Below are 15,521 nucleotides of genomic sequence, written 5' to 3' on the forward strand. Positions count from 1 at the left end.
CACATCTTGTCCTTTTCTGCCGGAGGGCACCGTTCGTGGGGCCACGGTTAATAATACTCACTGTGAAATTGTAAAAACTGAAATGTAATAAAAATTCGTCTTTCCGTTTTTAACATGGATATAACAAACGAAGGCAAATACAATATGAAAAAATAGATTGAGTTTAATGTATGCCTCGAAATGTGTTCCCCTCAAAGTAGACCTAGAATAGTGAAGCCGTAATCCTCTTAAAACTACTTAGAGAAGTTTGGTGTGTTTAGCAGAAGTAAACTACCTGCGCTGGAGGCTACCTCTCACCAGGTCGCTGACCCGATCCAATAATTTGACCATCCAAGTAAAAGTCATGCTTTAGAATGCGCGTTAAGCATTGGTGCAGAAAAGTGGCGTCAGGAGGTGTGCCTGTGCCCGGATTCAAACCAAAACCATTGCGTGTACCCACGTTTTGTAGGTTAGCAAATGCTTTGGTGCGCGAAAGGAATCACCCCTTGCGTTATAGCTTAATGAATTGGTAGACAAACCACAACATATCCAGAATGTCCATGATCAAACATGCAGCCATCAACAAGACGAAAGCGCGGAGAGCACTTTTTAACTGTAAACCCTAGTGTTGTTCTTTCTGCATGAAAAGCCTAATTGTTGAGGGTAGCTGAAAATCGTGAAAAATATGATAATAATAGACAGCGGTAAACAGATTAGGGCCTGTTGTAAAGTCATTTGACGAAGAAATAATACAGCAGTGCGTTAAGTTGCCTGCATTATTTTGACATTGTGTTTTTTTGTGTGACTTAAATTTACAATAGTTTTTTTTTTTTTTTCTCTACCCACGACAACTTCTATTACATATTCAACGGTAAAAAATAAAATAAATCGGTTCCTTTTTATTGAGCAAACTAGCTGCCTAGAAAGCGCCCTTTAGAAAGTACATAAAAGCACCGATGTCTCCAACCGCGATGACGGTAAAACTAACAGTTTTGTTCACTAATTCTAACGATTTGTGAAGCCTGACCATGTACCGGGACGAACCAGATTGAGCAATGATAGGGATGGTAAATAAAACTCAAACAATACCGTCACTTCACAACCGTCAACTTGCAAATGTCAGGGGCAGTTGTCGAGGCCGGCACAGCATCATCTTCACCTGCCAGTACGTACCAACGCATAACACTCGAGCAGAAACCAATGATCTGTATGACAGTCTTATCAGAGCTTAAAAAAACAAGTTGAAGAAAAGGAGCAGCATTTTTCGTTTATACAATAGACTGTAGTATGAGCGAACGGATCGATTTCGCATTCAATAACCCAGTAGATCGCCGATCTTGCCGAGTAACAAGTGTCATGTAGCCAGCTAAAGAAACTCGGCTACGTTATCTCCATAGTGAAAATGAAACCCCTTCATTAGTAAAACCGCACACGATAACCAGCGCGAGCTTTTCTCCGTTACTGCTATAACTACTCTTCATCTCGAAAACATTTCCGTTGAAACACGTGTTATACGACCGGATATGTATGTCACGGCGTGTCCCAGTGACACACCAGCTTGTTCACTCCTCCCAAATGAGCTGAGGTGAGAATAAAGAAAAGGTCGATATTGTGCCTACATACGAAAGGTATTGCGTCCCAGCACTGCAAGTTTATTCGTTTGCCTGACCTTTTTTTTAGGTTGGTTAACTTTTTCCGTGTATGGCTGAGACTGCAACTCCAAACCAGTGTAACGCACCTAACCAATACAAACAGCGACTGTTATTGCTAGTATCGTTGTCAGTTAGATGAATTTAAAACTGATTTAGGATCTTCGCCTCGGGATTTGCTCTGGAGAGTCAAAAAGGGTGCAGAAAAGCGGATATTTTGGGATCAAACATGAAGCAGCGGAATTGATTATCGCATGAAAGGGAAGACACCCGCCAACCAACCGATCGTATAAAGAACGCCAAAAAAGAGATGTGTGAAGAGCGATATTGATGTGTTTTTTAGCTAGTTTTAACGATAAATCTCAATCGCGGCCATAGGCCTATTCGGAACTAAATTCAATGAAACTGTTGTCGATATCCGTGCGATTCCTCAGCAGTAAAACCGCAGTTGCGCGACCACGGATTGTAGGTGAAGTACTCGATAGCATGGAAACCGCCGTGGGATGAGCCCGTCATAGTCTAACGGCGAACCTAAGCGGCGCGATTAAATATATACCTCATTCCGTTAATTGGATGGGAGAGACAATGCAGAGTTGAACCAAATCAGCCTATCGAATCAGGGTAAAAAATCGAACAAACGAGAATCAAATCTCTATGGATTTTATGTACGATTCAGCAACAAGCGATTACTTCTCTGTTGTTCGTTAGAACTCAATTAGTCATTTTCCGAATATTGCGCATGGAACATTTGCGGCCATTATATATCTTTGAGATCCCTCACAAGCACGGGCGTATCCACATCCTTTCGGCCAATATTCAGGATAATATAGTCGAACCTCCTCTATATCTGACCCAGTGTTACAAAGCAATCGTTGGGCGTTATCGTCGGAAACTCGGACATCGTTTGGACGCACGCAAGTTGATTAATTAAGAATTTGCTGATAAAATAAATTGTTACACTTCATACCTTACAACTGTCGGTAGCAAGCGGAACAAAGCCTTAAACAAGAGGATTGATAACCGGTCGGTAAAGAGTGCAGAACCTCACTGGCTTTTCGGAGGGAAGTAATGATCATAGGGAAAGCATGCCAACCCGTGTTAAGGTTTCAATTCCCGCAAAAACTAGAGCGATACACCGCCGCCACCTACATGATGCCATTTTGTGAGCGCGTACAAAGCGGCTATAACCGGCCTGGACGAGTGATCAGAGATTCTTGCAATGGTGATTTGAACAAGTAAGTCACCGGTCGGCCGATCGAAGTGCCTTAGCGGACCAATGTCGCCGAGACTCGGCCAGCCGGGGTTTAGGTTGCCAGAGAGACTGGTCTCGAGAAGTGAGGCGGAGGGGCGAACGAGAACAAGGCAATAGTGCAAAACGGGCCAATAGAACCAATCTAAACGGGGAAGAGAATCAACGAAGAATAATACGAAAAAGGGTGGACGATAGAATGCCATGGGGAGCCGAGTTAATAGGCAGGACGGAAAAGTGAACGACAATAATAACGGTAGTAATAATCATAACAATGTCATTGTAATATAGTATTGTTTCCCTTTGTTCCGAGGCCTGCTTAGCTTTTCGATACTTTTAATGAAACAAACTGCAACACCTGCTTAGTGTGACGCGAAGGTACAGCGGCGTAATTGGCTCAGCTCATGGTATTAGGTACCACAAAGGAGCCTTTACCATAACGTTGTACTAGGGCTATAAACCCACTACAAAAATGAATCTGATATAGAAAATAAAGCTGTTGATTTTCTCTATGATTTGTCATTGTTTATCACCCAGTAAGTAAGGTACCGGTGTAAAAAAAACCTTACAAGTAACAACCATTAGTAAACAAGTAAAGCTTAGAGCTTGAAACTCACAAATAACTTTTTAATTAATTCGAAATAGGTTAAAATTTCTCAGAACAGTTCTGGAGCCTTAGAGAGGTTTATGTACCATACACTCACTCAACTATTTTTTTTTCCACCACTAGTTCAGTTGTATTTCTTCCGTTTCTATTGCCTGAAGGATCAGCACATAGAGAAGCGTTCGTATCTACGGCACATACGTATAAATAGATAATCCTATCAAATCCAAGCTTTACAAGAGTTTAGCAACTTTACCCGAAATAGCAATTGTTGTACAAGCCGTTACTACGTCTCTCTTGTACCAGACGCGCTTCCTCCGTATCGTTTCTAATAAAGCTCAACCCAGTCATCAGAGATCAAATACGTGCCGTTACGTTGCTAAGCTCTGCATGGAATGTACGTGATGCCTTTAGTCGTATGCCTTGTCTTCCCATGCGATGTAGTGTTCAGGGAGTATCATTTCCAGCTCGAACGGCAACGCAGGGACCAGCCACTGCAAGCCGATATTCTGGATAGTAATAACATATTTTTGAAAAAGCCAACAACAATAGATAGGGAGAATTTTGACATTTACTTTGACCATTGTTATTAGGCATAGTGTATATTTTGGCAAAATGACAATCGGCAAACATACCACTGCACCATAATAAAGGCTGGGCTATTGGTAAAGGGAAAATCAACAAAGGACAGTGTCATGGTAGTATCACATCGACTCAAGAACGTGCGGCTCGATAACAATGATAACAGCAGCAGCAATGATCGTATTTGCAGTGACTCCAACGACTACAAACGGCGCATTGACTTCATCGAGGGGGCGGATCGACCCCAACTTTCTTGTACATCGGTGAGGTGAGCGGGCCGCAAACGTCGCTTTATATTTGACGACAACGACCATGGCGATTGCATGTTGTGCCATATAACTGTTCTGTGAGCTTCTTTGCAGCAATAGTACAGTGCAGGCGCTCACATGTGGAACATGTGCCTACTGGAGGACCTTCAACAACCTCCACAGGAAATTTTTATTTCCCTTTATAGGAGCTCAAAACACTTATTCGTGAGTTTCTGCCGAAAGCTCTATGGTTTATGATCGAAAGGAACTGACTTATTAGAAACGATTTACTAGAATTTTACAACGAGTTTGTCGTATGAAACCATGTTAGCTGAGTATGGCTAACTTTTAGCCTATTTCATGGACTCAGCCTATTTCATGGACGATTGCTATATGGCAGCTCAAATATGGATCTGGAAAATTAACTCATATTAGAAAGCAAACCTATACAATGTATAGGTATTACGGTTGCGATCTAATTTTCTTCAGCGGAATTTTGTAGCCAATTCGATTGTAGTCCATATTCGAATCCCATCGGAAACCCTTTGGGTCAATCGATCTGATCAATGAATGATGTAACGATATCACGACTGAATACCTTCTCTTGTTTTATAGTCGTTATACAGATTGGCTCGGCACGCACGTCCTACGAATACGTTGAACGTTCGCACTGTCGACATAAACATTTATCTCCGGGAAGATTATCATCAAATCAAATAAAAAGCTTCATCTTGAGATCGAAAGCGATATGCTGCTATAGGCAATAACCCTATGCAGGTGGTAGCAACATTGGCAACAATAGAAGAAGAAATAATAACGAGAACGGAACACCGTCAAAGCTCTTTGCAACGATTCGATTTCATTTGTTGCCGATCCAACTGAGAACACGTCTAGCGCAGACGCCAATAACACTAAGAACAAAGATAACAGAAACAGAAAAATGTAACAAACGAGCAGTGACTGCCGATAAAAATTATCGCCAGGCATCATCGTTTTTTCGGTTCAGATAGATACGCAAATGGTAAACCGATCGGAGGAAACCGACGCTGGCTTCTAGCTGTTCTAACGGACTCTTCGTTGTTCGCCAATCTAAAGGGTTTCAACAAGATTGCAAAGCCGACTGGATTGAAGTGAAGCAGTGGTGGACGTTGATAAAACCCAGCCGGTGGGGCTAATCGAAAATAGGCTTCAGTCAGCTAATAAACCACCACCATGAAGTAACGGGGTTGCATTTCCATCGACACTAGTTTCACTAGACGACTCCTTTTAACGTTATTCTACATATATAAGTAGGGGTCTAGTGCGAGTTGATCGACCGACTGGTAAATTGGTATTGTCAGTATTCCGTCCAAAACAGCCCATTGTCAATGCGTATTCCAGAAGAAAAAGTCCGCATGTGAGTGGCTGCCCATCGATTGGACACCGTAGCCACAACTGATGAGGTGCTTTTTCAGCTACTTTTCGTAAATTTCCATTCGTGAGCAATAGTACTAAACAAGTCAATTATCTAATATCCTGTACTATGTTGTGTAGTTGATCACATAACATTCAAGGGTTTTGCCGGGTATCGACGTCCCTACGACAGCTTGTGCATATATGCTTGTAAATACGCCGTTTGTTTCTAACGTTTCCAATTGGAACAATTGCAGGGTAATTTTGTGATACGTTTGTTTTATATGAACTTTGCAAGGATATGCGCGCACATAAGATGCTTTCTTTTGATCAAAATCGAAGATAGTCTGAATTTTTAGGAAGGAATTTCTAAGAAAGTTCAATTTTCGTTGCGTACGAAACTCAGGCGATTTAGTAATCTGGAAGACTTGATGGTGTGAGGCAAATTTTTGGATTTGATGGAGCGGTGTCGCGTTCACAAGCGCCGTGCTCTTGGTTACAGTAAAAAATATTTCCTGGCTTATTCGACTGAGAATATATGGCGCAATAAATTGGATGGGTGGCTTTTGTAGACTACCGGTAGCAACACTTTGACGGATCAATGTAACTGAAAGATTTTCTATCGATTCTGATAAAGTACGCTTAGTATTACACATTATCTTAGCAGTACGATAAAACCATCCTGCTTTACTGATCGAGTTGCCATTGGCAGCATTAGGTAAAAACACGATATTGCTTAGCATCTTTCTACAACTATTTCCTATTGCTGATTTTATTCTTAATAATTCATCATAATCCTTGCTTTGAAAGCAAAATTTTGTATTTTAAACTCGAGGTCCAGTGTGGCCGATTGGGTTTACCGTGCCATCAAAATTAAAATGGCGCATCTAGAATATAAGTTGTACAGATTTAGAAATTGGACCAGTGTAATTATCATTACATTTTTTAGTAAATATCTATTCGTTTAACCTTTACTCAAAAGAAACGAATCCTTAAAAGTTTCAGCCGTGATAAAGCGACTAAAAAATTAAACTAGTTAACTAAAAATTTGTGTATATATATATATATTTGTTTGGTGTAAGAACGGGAGGGAAACGATAATTATCGATTATATCTATATCGGAAATTCAGTTATCATTTTTCTTTCATTTAGTCTTGTATATAGCATTTTATTTAAGAGTACTACAGGCTGATAAAATGGAATTACACATTGCATTTTAACAAACCGAAGAACAGGGATTGTCAGCAAAGCGGGGGACATGCGGTGCGGATCGAGACTTGCTAAGTACAACTACTGTTCAAATCTCGGCCTAACGTTTATTATCTCTAAGGAAAAAATGCCTAATTCGGTTTGATAGATCTCATACTTTTAAGCTACTTTGTGCAAGCTAATAATTGGCCGCAACTTCTAATGGTCAGGACTATCTGAAAAAAGGACATATGGAAATAGGTATCTATGCTATTCGTCTGCCTATTGTTGTCGTGTTTATTATTCACAGGCCAAGTAACCAGATTATTAAGCTGAATATATATAGTATACTCCCAATAAATTTGGGAGTATACTATATATTCAGCTAACGTATATTACGAATATACGTATATTTTTTTTAAAAATATCTGAGCTTTTCAATTTATTTTGAACAATTAGTAGTTATTTAACACAGGAATATTGTTCAAATAATGATTTAAGTATTTTAAGAGAATACTCTTTATAGCAAAGCAACATGCAATCGACCTGCATTACTGTTGATTTTCCCTTGGTGTTGAAACAAATTATCAAGTTCAACCCTGGTAAAAAACGTACAGTAAATATGCTATCAGGTCAATAAAAAACATTAGAGGAAAAGGGAATCCTATAGATGTTTTTTTTTCCCAGAAAAAGAGATGCCAAGAAGAAAAATATGACATTATCAATAGATGCCATTTGAGTTTTCGCAGAACTAGGTTGTCAAATTTTTCCGCACCCTTCATCGTGTTTAGATAAAATAGGAAACAAGCAGCCTGCCTATATGTAAATATATATGGTCAATATCAATAGTTACTTATTTACTAGCTGTTCGCCTCTTTTTGGGAATAACACCTTCTATCGTTTATCTAACAGCTGCGTAAGCCCACGAGCATCATAGTGGCTAGTTGCGGCGGAACTCCTCTAGGAAAAATCTTCGCTATTTCTCGTTTCGCCAACGACAAACAGCCAAGAGCACGACGGTCTCATCAACAGATGCAAATAGTATTGCTCTAGGCCTTTCTCTGTTCTTCCTTATCAGTTCTCCGCTTTTCTTAGTTGGGCGCCAATGGAGCTATACTGCAAAGACAAACAACATCATCATACCTTCGACATCAATCGCTGCAGATGAAGCATTCTTTCGTAATGGGGTTAAATATGCGTATCAGACAAGTAAACGATTTGTTCAGCCAACCTCGATTTACTAGGAAAAAATATAAAAAAAGCTATTAGTTTCAAGTATTTTTTTATGTTTACTCCTTTGTTATTTCAAAATGGCGATAAGCCAACGCTGAAGATGGCGCCATGGCACAACGATAATACTTTTCGCGCATTTTTGCGATGACCGAACGGTCGCTATCAGTTAAACCAAATGGCGCCGAGCTTACCAGGTCCTTTACCAGCCACGCCTCTCCTATGAAACCTACCTTTTAACAGGAAGCGCAAAGGTTTAATCATTTAAACATGCCATGATTATCATCCAGACATAAAGATAAGATCTAGCATTGGGCAGTTTGCACCGATACGGAAACGAAATAGAAACCGGATGTCAATCTGGGCCTCGTCAGAGGAACGTAAATACAATAAGATGAACATGAAATTCGCCTAACATCTAGAACATTAAGACCGTAGCACAGTATTTTGTAATGGCCGTAATTTATGCTTTAGATAGAGATAAGCGCAAAACCTATTTGATAACATAGTCGGTCTTCTCGTTAACCGGTAAAGAACTATCTCAGTGAATGGGGTATTGTACAATACATAACGATACGTAAACAAATCTGTTAATGGTAAGTCGTACTTACTATAGTCGAGATTTTGTAAGCGTCTGCTCTCACTGTGAATTGGTCGGTTTTGAAACAAAAAAAAGCGCTCTGCTATCGTACCTATAAAATGGCTGCAATTTTGTGATTAAAGTATGAAAGCTGTAGCCGAATGGCAAAATATTTGGCTTCCATAGGCGGGTGGCGGTGACAGAGCCCGCGTTTGACAACACTTACACAGACGATCGAATCTCTCTCTCTACCTCGAGACTGACCAGATGTCCGTCCTGATTTCTGCTTGATTGTAAATTATAGGTGAAAAGGAGGAAAATGGAAGCCACGGCCACACTGCCGATAGTGTCGGGCCGATTAATGGTAGTGCCACCCTCGCTACTGCTACAAGCACGATCGCGAACGGCAGTGCCTGCCGGAGGAAGTTTGACGGAATGGGAGGTATGCGAATGCCCTCCAGGAAACAAGCAAGCGTATATCGTACAAATTGCCAGATTCGGACGTAAGGACCTTTGGCTGCGAGCACGCCCCGCAATCGCGTGGAGGACACGCGCGTCCTCAGTCGATGCAGCCGTTACTAGCGATGACCCAGTGAAATTGCCTATAAAATACATAGTTGCTTATAGAGATCGGCGAGGCTAGAACAAAAGAGTCCTAGCATTGGAATTCTTTATAACATGTTGATATCTGACAGTGGCAGTTAAATCTGATAAGCGCGATAGCAAAACTTAAGGCGCAGACGATGTGTCGAAACAAACAAAAAATTGCTTAAGTGCACATCAAAATGTACAGACATCGATCAATAAAGTACTGATTCTGATATATATATATATCAAATTTACAGAATTACTTGTTCAATGAGCGTATATTTTTTATTCTGCAATGAGCTAGTATCATATGAAATCGCTCGCGGAGGATCGAAACGATTACTTATCAACCACAGTTTGTGTACTATATTTTAATAATAGTTAGGCTGTTAGGCTGCTCTCTGGTGTTAAGTACGACGGCATAAAGCAAGCTAAAACTATATCGGCAGGAAACACGCTTTTTTATCACCCCTCGGCGCAACCACCGCTTCCGTTTTCCACACTTTTTCTAATCTTTTAACAATCATGAAGAGGGAGCTCCAAACAACGGTCTTAGTTCACCACATTTTTCCCAACATGTGCAAAATCTCCTAGCAAGCTGGGAATATAATTTTGTTAAGTTTAAAGTTTTACGTACACTTCCAGTTCTTCATCTTAGTACTCGTGCCTTATTGGCAGCGCCCGTTTTGCTGAGGGTTCTGCTTGCCAGTTCAGTTCAGCCACGAAACGTGCTGACAGCAACCCATCGAGGGTGACCGTATAGTACCAAGGCTGTTTAAGTACGACGATGTAGTATATAAAATTGTGACTATGTTATTTGTGACATTTAATTTCCACGCTAAAAAGTATGACGAATTATTCAAGATGGTATGAACTTTCTCTGCTTAACAGGCAGACGTATTTTTGACATTCGTTAACAGCAGCTTTTGATTACACCGACCATCCGTAGGCGTTCATCAATAGGTCGTCGAAGTCTACAGTATAAATATTGATATGCGTCGAAATTTTATTCCTGCCTAAATTCGACGACCCTCCGACTACTCTAGGTGAGTGCAGTCAACTCGATAATGACGATGATGGCAATACAGTGACATAACTTGTAACAGATCGTATGGACCGCCTGTGATGAACTAGGCCATTTAGTTGGATGGACTGTAGGTCAGATGAGGAGAAAATGGTAGGAATTTTGTCCGGTAGTAGGTAGCTCGTGTGTAAGAATGTGCATCTCTGGATAGCGGCGCGTGTAGGCGAAAACGTACACAGGTACCGGAAAGCTAGCTCGAATTATACACAATAGATGTCGATGTACATTTACTTGTAGTTCTCTAATCCTGAAACCAAATGTACGCGTCTCGTTCAGCTGGCACTCAGTCAACTGAGACAGCGCTGACGTAAAACTTGAAGCAGTTTCTTTAGTTATAGAAGTGTTTTATTAATTTTGTCATCTTTACTTAATAGGAATGGCTGCGTGTCATATCTTGTACGTGATTTATGTTGTCAGTAGGCACAATTGGACGAAATGTACCCTTTTTCACTGATCTGTTTATACACGTATGCTATTATGCACATCTACGTTATAACCGTTTTTCATTTGGGGCAATATTCCCTACAATCTAAGTTGCTAGTGGTCCCAAACGTTTCCCCAATAGACCTTCTACATCTAGAAGGTAGAAGATATCGCATGTGAGCATTAAGTGTATCGTGCCAGGACTATCGGATTGGTTACTTATTTCAGTTGAGTCAACATTCAGTCTAGCGTGTGCGATGATGTATAGTCGACAGCCTAGAAAAGGTTGTCGTCATGGCATCATGCCGCTTCAGCGCGAAAGGCCAACAGATGTCGCCAGATCGGTCGCCAGATGTTACTTGAAAGGTCGGAGCCTGTTTGCGAGTTGCGCGGATTCGGACTTCGACGTCTGTGTCTGCGCCACTAACGCTGTTGTCCGAGAAATCTGGGAACATGAGACTGTTTCCACTATACAACGGGCAGGTCCCTGTGCATCCGTGCATTCGTGTCTCTGCGCATGTATGTTCCTTCGAACAAAGAATCATATAGCGGCTTCGAGATTTTTTTCGCGCGGCAAAGACTGTCGACGAAAGCTAGTAGGGTTAACAGCTACTTAAATAGCAAACTATTTGCAAGTGATTGGTTAACCACTGCAAGGGCTGGTTTAGAAGGGTTGGAATAGGAAACAAGTTGACTTGAACCGCGTTTTGCTATAAGTCAAAACGCATGTAACCTGTTTTTGCTACCACATAATCATATCCAAGGAGGTTTTTTAAATATGTAACCATAATATATTTCGGCCTTTCTTCGGCAGCTCACTGGTCGTATTTTAAAATGTTTCCAGCGGTGAATATTGAACTTGTTACCAATCCATTGAAGCATGAAGCAGTTGACGCAATTGATAGACCGATAGATACCAGGAAGATTGAATTCGCCTGTTCATTTATCACAGTAAGGTGTAGAGATGTATTTCTGACATTGCCACCATGACTATTGCTACGTCAGGCATGCGTCGACGCTATGCAGCAAGCGCTTGCAGTGGTACACATACTAGCAAAACTCAATCAGAGCTGGTAGTGGTTAAGAGAGATATAAGAGAGCCAGTAATAGAAAATGTGGCTAGATAAAAAATACAGGGAGAGAGAAAGGGGCAACAACGACACGTCTACCTGCAGGTCTACACGCTCGAGCTGGGAGTATCATAGAAGTAGGGTAACAGTCATACATGTCTGTAGTATCAACAGAAGTAATCGCGGACAAGGGTGCGTTATAACTGTTACTAAGACAATATGCACGAGAAAATCAATCAGCCGTTTCGTTCAGCCCTCAGAGATACCTCAGAGATAGAGTTAGAGACGATACCCAAGTTATTTATAATATATTTGTGTGTAGTTTTGGCCTACGTATATGAATTTACGTCAGTGACAGCACATACATTGGGCGACCAGAGCCTAAAGACAAAGCTGCTTAATAATATTGAAAGTAATGATCTTGCACAGAACGGCATTCAGAGAATGAAAATTCAACATGAGGCGATGATTTTACAACGATGTAACCTTAGCAGACGTTAACGTAGACTTGTACGAAATATTCCTTTGAGATACGGATATCGTATATCCAAGCTTGGCTTGTACTGAAGTTGTCATATTACAGGGAATTGTTCAAAGTATCTAGGATTCGTTCATATTAGTAGCCTAAGCGCAACCGGGCATAGTCATAATGTCGGGACGGAAACTTATTCTGATTTCGCACTTCTTAAATGTGAAGTTTTTGAAAACACTTTATATATAAATTCTGATTACCGAGTCTCAGAGAACACTCAAAGTAAATCAGACAAGCGGTCGAAGAAATATTTGTTGAACCTCGATCTACGTCGACGTTCTGAAAGGGCCTTCGGTACAGCCGCGTGTATACCTGTGCAAATGCTCTACATCGCTATCGATAAATTTACTCGATGAGTATTACTTTTGTTGGATCTCAGGTACAGTTTTTAATATGTATATCCATATAGTTGCTAGGATAGTATATGCACCGCGTTGCGCCTACCTCCCTACGCACTTTGTACTGCCACTAAGGCGTTCGCCGCCGCGGGTCAAATGTTAGTAGATACGTTTGTTTCGTGAATTGGGCTGCGATTGTTTGCTCAGGTCGTCTCGGGCTCGTTGAACTGGCCCAACGTGCCCCATTTGTGCGGGTAGAACTATTTCTAAAAGCAAAAGTCGTTTTCTTTATCTGTTTCGTTTGGCGTGCAGGTGTTTACGCCCTAGCGTAACCTCATACAACTATCGTTGCCGATAAAACGGATGGCAATATGTTACTTACCCTAGGCGGAGTGGCCTGCAAGAGTTTGTGCACCAGGACCGGCCGCGCATGTTGATCGCAAACAAATACGATTTGAATATTGACTTCGGGCTTCGTCGCTGGTACCGTTGTTTCAGCTATTGCCGCTGCCTTTGCCATTGCTGAATTCTACACGCGTAACCTCTGACAACAATAAACTAGAGTTTACATTGAAATAAATTTACAATATGTTAACGAGAAGGAGAAACGTAAAAGTTGGACGGTGCTCTGCTGATAACAAACGAAATATATGAGCGAAAATATGGGAGAATAACCCTGCTAGTGGGAATGGCTAGAATTAAACTACTGAAAAGAGGCTGAATGGCATACACATCGTTCAACAGAGATTTCCTTGCTTTGGCTAATAAACAACAATACTTGACTGTAGACGATGCGATCTTTTTCCCGGTTTTAGAGTGGCGCTTTTTTAATGATGACATTTCACTTTGCTTATGCTACATGGCAGAGAGCACTTAGATTTTTACATTCTATTCTCGTTGGGGGCGGATTAGTGCATCTTTAATTTAGATCTCATCGTCCTTCGACTGGATAACCTTTCGACCGTGACTGGGTAACCGTTTCAGTTACCTTTAACTCTATACGTTCGCCAATTTTAATTAGCTTTCATCGAAATGTACCAATGATTGTTTTCTGAAGCTAATTTTCTGCAAATGGGTCTGGTACCGAATAGCGAGGTACCTGATTACGGTTTATGGCAAGCTACCTGTGAACAAGCGTCCTGTAGCAGATACGAAACCTCAAATAGCTAACGGAGTCGATATCGCGAGCTTATTAAATGACATTTCACTGTATCTGAGCGTTCTCGGGCATGACGATTACTACTTTGATTAGTACACATATTTGCTTGTTTCTATAAACTATTTCATTAGTAAGTCTGAGACGATGCTACTCGAAGTAGCATTTAGTTTGTGACGTTACGGTCCAGACCATTGGAGAAAGTATCAATATTCCCAAGCTTTTCATTGGAGCAACTAATGACGACAGAACGAGGGCAAAGCAAAGTCTGATTAGAACGTAAGGTGTTTCAACGTACTGCAATTATATATCATGCATCGCTTTCGGAAACATTTTGAAAGTTCTCGGTTTGCTACTGAAACTCTAGCCATGCGCTAGAATGGAAGTTTCATTATCCATATATATTGTATGTATCATTATCATTCATCTATATATCGTATGTATGGCGGACGACATACGCACCGCCTCTCAAAAGCGACCAATACTTCATTCAAAGCGTCTTACCGTTGTCGAGCAAAGCGTCATCGTTTCACTCAGTGCTCGTTCGCTCATTTTTCTGCAATTATTCTTTTCGCGAGTGACACGTATTTGTGTGTAAGTACATCGTTGTCAATAGGTTTCTGCTTTATCTGATCGGTTACCCCGTGAATCACATCCTTGAAACCACTGGCCACTCGACCGCTCGCGCAGTCGGTCAACTCCAGTGAACCCAGTTGGTCATCAGAGCAACGTTTGCTCGCAGCCATACCCGATTACTTTTCCTAGCACTATCCTAGCGACTCTTAGCTGCCGTAGCTGCAATGGCACATCGTTGGCTATCGACAACAAGTCACTGGTCGGCCCGTCTGGGTGTCGTTCCCGACAAATACCCCGTCTGAGGTATAGTGCCTTATTTCGCGTCGCGTCTAACTATCCGTCACGCATGCTTATTAAGTAAGTGATAGAAGCAAGCGAAAAGGCACGAAGCAACGCGACGACAAACGACAGACAACTTGTCAAATCATAAATTTACCCCATCGTTATCATTGTCAGCACTGTTGTCGCTACTTCTACCGGTAGTAATAGTTGCAGCTGCTTTGGCGAAGCTCTATCCGATCCTAATGTCAAGCCGTTCACGGCATGAAGGCACGTTAGCAAAGACAACGTTGCCGTTGCCTCATAATTCTGCGGCTGCGATCATGGGATCAGTGGCGACATGACTGCTTGTGCAGTCCTACCGCTGGCAATTTTCCACAAGAAACGACAAAACAAAAGCGCTGGTTCGCCTTTCGTTATCTTCTACACTTCGATCGGTGTCTTTTCGCTTCCTTTTTACAGCAGCCGCAGCGTAGCGCCGGAGACAACTGAAATCTATAAGCGAGTGGTGCTCTCGGTGGTCTTCGCTGAATGGTAGCGAACTTTTGCGTTAATTTATGACAGCGTCATGCCTGTGAGCATTGTCATCTGCTTCACCGTCGTAACCGACCACCGCCCCCGTTCTTGGCTTTTCGGGGCCGGAGAAAGATAGGAAGAACGCCGGCCATGTTCGTACCTTGCACACGGGTGCACACATAAATACACACACGAGCGCGCGCGCAGACACACAAATGCACACATGCAGAAGTGCACAGAAAGAGACACCAACTAGT

The 15,521-nt window shown here is 41.6% G+C and overlaps 1 protein-coding gene across 6 annotated transcripts in view; it reads left to right on the top strand.

The window, feature by feature from the left end:
* LOC111264161 (uncharacterized) overlaps positions 1–9,555 on the top strand; it is a 134,627-nt gene extending 125,072 nt beyond the window's left edge. For 5 of the 6 annotated variants that reach the window (XR_015312584.1, XR_002682706.2, XR_002682708.2 and 2 more), the window contains one exon: positions 9,007–9,555. Coding sequence is in view for 3 of the 6 variants with exons in the window: in XM_022839825.2 (XP_022695560.1) it covers positions 9,007–9,345 (339 nt within the window). In the remaining 3 variants the exon portion in view is untranslated. Of the gene's footprint in view, positions 1–1,000; positions 1,145–9,006 lie in introns of all 6 variants that reach the window. The other variant, XM_086969966.1, reaches the window with a different exon arrangement.
* The last annotated feature ends 5,966 nt before the right edge of the window (positions 9,556–15,521 follow it).

This window comes from Varroa jacobsoni, unplaced genomic scaffold (genome assembly GCF_002532875.2).
Source record: "Varroa jacobsoni isolate VJ856 unplaced genomic scaffold, vjacob_1.0 scaffold_824, whole genome shotgun sequence".
Taxonomy (NCBI): Eukaryota; Metazoa; Arthropoda; class Arachnida; order Mesostigmata; family Varroidae; genus Varroa; species Varroa jacobsoni.